This window comes from Sinocyclocheilus grahami, unplaced genomic scaffold (assembly GCF_001515645.1).
Source record: "Sinocyclocheilus grahami isolate Dianchi unplaced genomic scaffold, SAMN03320097.WGS_v1.1 scaffold316.1, whole genome shotgun sequence".
Lineage (NCBI taxonomy): Eukaryota > Metazoa > Chordata > Actinopteri > Cypriniformes > Cyprinidae > Sinocyclocheilus > Sinocyclocheilus grahami.
The window spans coordinates 71,723-79,013 of NW_015505495.1; the positions used below are offsets into that span (position 1 = coordinate 71,723).

Below are 7,291 nucleotides of genomic sequence, written 5' to 3' on the forward strand. Positions count from 1 at the left end.
TCCTTTCCCAGTTAGCCGTGGTCTATCGATGTACATATAATCAGATGGAGTAATCAAATTAAGATTTAGAAAGTCATTTTGCTGATGCCAAGTTTCACAAATACAGAAGAAATCAAGTTTTTTGTCCAAGATGATGTCGTGAAGTAGTGCAGTCTTATTGTTCAATGAACGAACATTAAAATGTGCGAAGTTCAAAGAGTCAAGCCGCACTTTCTTAGAGCAGTTAGTAGTTATTGGAGGATAAGATAGATTTACAGAGCAAATGCCACGGCGAGAGTGAGTCTGAATACCGAGACGCACAGAGCTGGAACAAAAAACTTTAACTCCAACACGAGTTGTATAAAAACTCCGCCGTGACCCTCTGTGACAATACTTCGGTCGACGCAGAAGCTGAAGCGACCGTAAAGTTCTTTGAACACAAGTTTCAGGAGGCAATTCATGTTTCAATGAAAGGAGTTCAGAAACAGAGTACCTTATCATGTCAAGATCCAAGTGCTGAAGGATCCGCTCACCACACACTCCAGTCAGAGTTAAAATGAAGATGACAATAGTTATCAAGCAGATGCGCATGATAGGAGAAATAGATCCAGTAGGTTACACGAAGTAATATCCAAGTACGTCGAAACTCAGCACCGTAGAAGGAGGAGTACAAGATCCAAGACACGAAGCAATGTCAAGCTCCGGTCAGACTCACGGAACCGAGAGCACCAACGTAGCAGTCGTGAACGATGGCAAGCACCACGTAAATCCACACGGTAAAATCCAAATTCGCAGGGTGGCAAGTGTCAGACACAATGATACAAAACAATGTGTAAAATAGTAAAATGTAAAACAATTTAAAACAAACAACCAAACAAACATAAACCGGACGAAGAAGCGGCAGCCACAATGCCTAAATAAAAATTTATTTCAGACGTAGGATATCAGACAATCTAAGATTTGGTCAAAACATGGTTGAAACATTAGGAGCACAAAAATTCCACAAGAGGCCCAAGACAACAGGATGTCATAAATCAGACCCTAGCCAGTCTGAAGCAAGCCTAAACCACTCTTTCACAGAACAGTTTTCAACATTAACACAAAAGAACACTTATTGACAATTGGAAGGAGATTGTCAATTTTGGGGCAAGTTATCAAGAATAATGGTCAAAAGAGATGCACAGCGTGACCGTCACATGGAAACATGTGATAGTGATCACAAGCTCTTAGGATTGACTTTTCCCCCCACCTCACGACAAAGAACAGACTTTCGGAAATTCCCTACAGACCTCTTAATCTCTGGCCTTCATGCATTCACAGAATGGCACGGAAACTGCCTTTCCATGAACCTAAATGACACTAAAAGGACCTGAGCAACTAATCATTTATAATCAATTGACATCAAAATATATAAATATATTTTTAACATTATCGAAAATTGCATCAAACAGACTGAAACACACGGGGCAAAATAGTCGTGTATTTGTCATTTCGCTTTGTAAATTGTGCAAAATTTCTCATGCTAGTTGCCCAGAAACGAGTTAACCAATAATATTCTTCCAGCTCGATCTAGAGTCCATATACGGATATAACCACTGCAGTAGTCAAACCACCAATCCGCAGAACCAACCACAAGCCTGCACCTGTTTTGTTATGTACGTAAAGACTGAAAATGAAAACTGAAGCTTTGATTTTATTGTGAAGAAATCTTCACAATACAATCGTCACAATATCTTCAAACCACTGTTCAACTGTTCATTATTTTGTAGCGGATGTATTATCTTTACTCACCGAATAAACCCCTAGTATAAACTTAATTTACAAGCCACAAAGTGAACAATCAATATATCGTTCATTTTCGTTTTTAAAGTTGTAAGATATTATTTAAAAAATATTATTGTTTATAGACCCAAATATAGCTATGATGTTACATTTAAACGCCTGTTACAATTTGATAATGTCTAAAATTCTCACAGGAACATATTTGTCATAATTTAGCTATGCCTATATATGGGATTTTTTTTTACCTGACATGCCCTGTTTGAAACCCAAGTGATTGTGCAGAACGGAGCATAAGATTGGTAAACATTTTCGGAAACGCTTCGATAACAGGCTTTTATGTGGCCGTGAATGATTAAATGCAATACATGAATGACTGTTTTTCCTTCATATGTGTAGCTGGTATTAATGTTTGCTTGCAATTTCAATGCTTAGGTAAAATTAATTATATTTATAGCCAATCTAAAATGTTATATTTAAAAATATATTTTTCGTTAAACCAACAATGTTTTTTTTAATCGAATTAGGCTATAGGGAACACCCAATTATAAAAGTATATTTTTATATTTATTTTAATACAATACATACAATTATATTATCTTCATCCTTTATTCTAAAATTTAAATATAAAAAAATAACATAAATAAATAGCCTAGAATGAAATAAATAAAAACAATTGTTTGATCTAAAAAAAAAGCGATGTTAATGGAGACAAGTCTGGCCTCGTTGTTAGGGGAACCATTTAAGAGGTTACCTATTGTAGTGCATTTAGTAACTCTTGTTAATAAAAAGTTCATATTTATGAAATGTTCCATTCGCATTATTGTGCTGTATTTTTCTTGGTTTAGTTGTCTTTAGCAAAAGTTAGCGTTGTTGTCATCTTTTGCGTATTGTAATAACTAATAAGATATTAGTATCATCTTGTAACTTTATTTCAGTAATTAAATTGGTATTTAAATAAATAAATAAATAAACAAAGTATAAAATATAAATCTACAATGGCGCTGTTTAATCAGTTTGATTTTTATTCTAATTTTGACATGCAAAAATGTAAATCAATTAATTTGTATTTATTTAAAATTTTTTATTTTCGAAAGAGCCATAGTTGAATACAAACTTAAATATTCTTTAGTCATTTTGAGCAGACGTGTGAGCTAAATGTAGGCTACTGGATAAAACATAAGTATGTTGTTTTGTTTTGTTTTTTATAAAAAAAAGTAACACAAATCTAACGTGGCAAAGTAGGTTACCTTATAATTTAAATAATCATTAGCATATTCACAAATTCAGCCCGTTCTGTTTATTTAACGGCTTTTAAAAAACGCATAGCCTATAAGACACGAAAAGAAACAATCATTTTGTACAGGCTGTTATTCTGCCGTAGAACTCATATTCAAACCAATATTCATTTCCATCCATGATTAGTTTGTTGTGGATAAAGACTTCATGTTTGATTTTGGCGGGATTAGTAAAATAGTCTTGTGAATAGCAGAATATTGATCAGAATAAGATGGCATACATTTTCCTATAATAACAAACGTACAGTAGCCTATATCAAAATAGCTAATAAATAGCCTGTTTGAGAAAATATGTTGCCTATAGCATACACGTCCTTGTTCCGCTAACGTTAAATTGATTACGTTTTCCTGTAGTCTTGGCGTAACGTTTACGATGGAACTTTAACCTTCTGATGTGTTCAATTAAGTATTGACCAGATCTTATCATATTTCTGTCAAGAATACAGATATGTCACTAAGAGCAAGCCCCGGCCACTTAGCAACAGCGGAGCCAATAAACGGCCTCCAAATCTTTCCCCCTACAAGCGGTGCCAAGGCAACATGCTAACGAACGTGATGACGTCTGGCTGTGCACGAGAGTATTATGGGCTGTATGGAATTCTGAAGCTAGAGCAGGCGGACCGGACTCGCGCTCACGGCTAGCTACGCTGCAAGCTAACGGTAGACGAAGGTAAACATGGAGCTGTCGGCTGTCGGAGAGAGGGTGTTCGCGGCCGAATCGATCATCAAGAGAAGAATACGACGGGTATGTGTTGTGGAAGAGATATCTCGACATTTTTTGCATATAACAAGTTATGTGCTAATGTCGTCGGCTGGCGCTAACGAATTCTTTTTTGTGTGTGTGTCTGATGGCACGCGCAGGGTCGAATGGAATATCTCGTGAAATGGAAAGGCTGGTCACCCAAGTGAGTAATACATGCCCATCCTGTCTGTTGTGCTTTGCGCTGGTGTTTTGGTGACAGTGATGGCCGTCAACCCTGCTAGATATCGCGAGGGGCGTACATCCACGGGCAGGTTAACAATCTGGTTATTACTGCAGACTGGTTTTGGCAGATGGCATGCTGCAACATTAGCTGGCCCTGCTAGCTGAGCAGTGGTTTAAATGCGGCAGGAGATTGACAGTCATCACGTGAAACTTTTTTGTTCTCACAGGTACAGTACTTGGGAACCAGAGGAAAATATCCTAGACTCGCGCCTGTTCGTTGCCTTTGAAGAGAGGTATACAATAAATAAATAAAGAAGTAGTAAAACTATTAGGCGGCCGAAAATACAGACGTTTTCACACATGCGCTTGCATTTTCATGCAGGGAGCGTGAGAGAGAAATATTTGGACCCAAGAAAAGAGGACCTAAGCTCAAGACTTTTCTTCTAAAGGTTAATGTAATTTATTTATTAACAAATAAACAATTTCACCAAGATGATTATTATTATCTATATTGTGTATACATTTTTTTTCATTTAATCTTCACAAAAGTTATTGTGTTTGCACTCAATTTTTTGTCTGTGTAAATGAATACATTTTATATAAGGGCATCATTTTGAGTTCTGCACTAATTTTTCAAAATCATTACATTTTACAGGCCCAAACTAAAGAAAAGGCAAAGTCTTACGAATTTAGAAATGAATCATTCAGAGGCATTACATATCCCAGTCCAGAGCCTGTAGTAACCCCTAGAGCAAGAGAGGGACTACGTGCTGTAGTTCCCTCAATTTTCCCTCCCAGCACAGTCAACCGAGGGGAGAGTGTAAGGATTCCACCTCCAGAACCAAGGGAACATCGTTCTCCACACTCACCCAGACCCAGCACTGATGCATTTACCCTCGCCCCAAAAAAGAGAGGACGGAAGCCCAAATTACGCTTCACAGATGGCTATACAAGCTCCTTAAATCCAGAGCATTTAAAAAGAGCAGCAGACGAAACCATGGCAAGCATTCCTTCCAAAATGGCAAAGTTAGGTTTGGGAGAAGAGGAAGAGAGATGTTCAGAAATAAGTGGGAGAATTAAGATATCTCACAAGCACATGGATGCTACCTATTCACACAAACAAAACAGAGTTGTTCCAAGCAGGAGTACCCAGCATATTTCTCCAGAGTGGAGTTTGCATTCCAGCAGAGTTAGTGCAGACTTACAGGGATGCAGGAATAATCCACAGACAAGCCACTTTCATCATAAACACCTGAAGTACCATTCAAAACGAAGAATATTTGAACATGCTGATTCCACCAGCAGACACCCTTCACTTATTGCCAAAATTCCAGTGTCACGCATATTTGGAGAGCCAGAGGAGGGAGATGCTTGGAGACCCTCCTTCAGCAATGTGGAGAAAGTCATAGTTACTGATGTGACGTCAAACTTCCTGACTGTAACAATCAAAGAGAGTAGCACAGATAAAGGCTTCTTTAAAGACAAAAGATGATTATTTACTGCCACCAGTATGCTCCTTCCATCTCTTCAGAAGTCCTTTATTGTCAAAAATATTCAGTGTATTGTATATAAAAAAAATCTTTTTCCGTTTTCTGTCACACTGAAATCTGTATTTATTGTGAAATTGCTGCTTTAAGAGATTTGCATGCACTAGACACGTTAAACAAAGCCAGAACTGCGTTCAAATACATACAGTTCTCAGATCATTTGTTGTAAATATGTATTAATTACAAATTGTTTACCTAAATATATAAAGTTTCATTTGTCTCCCAGACGAATATTAAAAACGTTTATGTACAGACCAGGAGTTGACGTTTTGCACACTAGCTGTCATTTTTGCGTCACATTACGTTTTCTATTCTTGTAATTTACGTTGATTTTATTTAGTCATTTAATATTGTCATTTACCTTGTACACTTGTTGGACGAAACAGCGACTTTAACAATTTATGCAAATAAAAGTGTAAAATGAAAATCTAATTTTCATCTTTAACTCAAAAGTCAAATGTAGAATAATGAACACGTTTCTTTTGTATCTCTTCAGCTCAAATTCGTATTCAGAGATATTTATTAATGTTAAATTGTATAAACTTAGACTTCTAATTATTTTGTAGGGCGATTTTGTAGTTGTGATTATGAATTGTGCGAATAAATGTTCTTTAATATGACGTTAAATAGAAAAGCGCACATCCCATGTCCATACTCGAAACATACTGAATCATAATTTTACAAATAGGATAATATAATAATATATATATATATATATATATATATATATATAAATAAATGGCAAAAACACAATAAAATATTTAAAACTAATTAAATTATTAAATAAAAATTTAAAAATTAAAAAAAAATAATATATATATATATATATATATATATATATATAAATAAATGGCAAAAACACAATAAAATATTTAAAACTAATTAAATTATTAAATAAAAATTCTAAAAAATAAAAATTAATATATATATATATATAAAATATATTAATAAATAATTATAAAAGCTATAGTAGTATCTCAGTTAATAGGTGTCACAAATAAATAAATAAATATGAATTACACATTGTACTCGGTAGAATTTCATTACTGTCCAGCTCTTTATATAGAGTTGGGTAGATAAGTAACTTTTTTGGATTATAAATAAACGAATGCACTCTGAGACACAGCAAAAGCCGTTTTAAGCGGTTCGATGCAGCTGAAGCGTGTGACTTTAAGACGCACCTCAAAGTCTTGGTCTTTGACTGACGTGGAGTGCCCAACAAGGACCTCAGTGAAAGCAGAGCCTTCATTTCCAATGTCTATGCTGTGAATTTGCTCTTCCTTTTCCAGCTGGAGAAACAAGACACAAAGGTTAAAGTCCCCCTGTAGTGAAAATCAAGTTTTTTATGTTGTTTATTTGTCTATGTGGTGTTTTTAATATGCTTTTAGACAAACCATGCGCCAAACTATTCACTTGTGCTACGTCACAAACCCATAACCAATCACGTCAAGGGATCGATTCACATCACTAGCATGCAGAATATACCAATACCAGCACAAAACCAAAAATAAATCAGAGCAAAAAACCCATGAAGCTGTGGTTTAATGTGAATTTAGAACCGCATTTTAGGACACAACATCGTCAAGTAAGTGACTTTAACGAATGTTACAGTATTCACTGTAGTTGTCCGCTAGTAAAAACATAGTTTTATCAGTTATTATCCGTGTATGCCATTGTTTTGCAGTTACTACGGTTCAGTGGGTTCAGGAGGCGGGGCTGTGTGACTGAGTGGAGGCGGGGCTAATTTGCATATTCATAGATCC

At 35.7% G+C, this 7,291-nt stretch overlaps 2 protein-coding genes across 2 annotated transcripts in view; one reads left to right on the forward strand and one right to left on the reverse strand.

Annotated features, from left to right (window-relative positions):
- Positions 1 to 7,291, reverse strand: part of LOC107601957 (DNA repair protein XRCC1-like) — a 41,305-nt gene that overhangs the window by 31,733 nt on the left and 2,281 nt on the right. The window contains exon 3 of the mRNA XM_016294329.1: positions 6,710 to 6,817. Coding sequence (XP_016149815.1) covers positions 6,710 to 6,817 — 108 coding nt within the window. The remainder of the gene's footprint in view (positions 1 to 6,709; positions 6,818 to 7,291) is intronic.
- Positions 3,615 to 5,936, forward strand: LOC107601979 (chromobox protein homolog 8-like). Its single transcript, XM_016294354.1, has 5 exons — positions 3,615 to 3,801; positions 3,918 to 3,961; positions 4,209 to 4,274; positions 4,364 to 4,430; positions 4,637 to 5,936. Exons 1-5 carry the CDS (start codon positions 3,733 to 3,735, stop codon positions 5,471 to 5,473), a joined length of 1,083 nt encoding a protein of 360 aa, XP_016149840.1. The 5' UTR covers positions 3,615 to 3,732; the 3' UTR covers positions 5,474 to 5,936.

What these genes read in the sequence shown, in the direction of transcription:
- LOC107601979 (XM_016294354.1), top strand. Translation starts at nt 3,733, where the DNA reads ATGGAGCTGTCGGCTGTCGGAGAGAGGGTGTTCGCGGCCGAATCGATC. An exon ending in TCAAGAGAAGAATACGACGG is followed by an intron (nt 3,802 to 3,917) that starts GTATGTGTTGTG and finishes TGGCACGCGCAG; the next exon opens with GGTCGAATGGAATATCTCGT. An exon ending in TTCGTTGCCTTTGAAGAGAG is followed by an intron (nt 4,275 to 4,363) that starts GTATACAATAAA and finishes ATTTTCATGCAG; the next exon opens with GGAGCGTGAGAGAGAAATAT.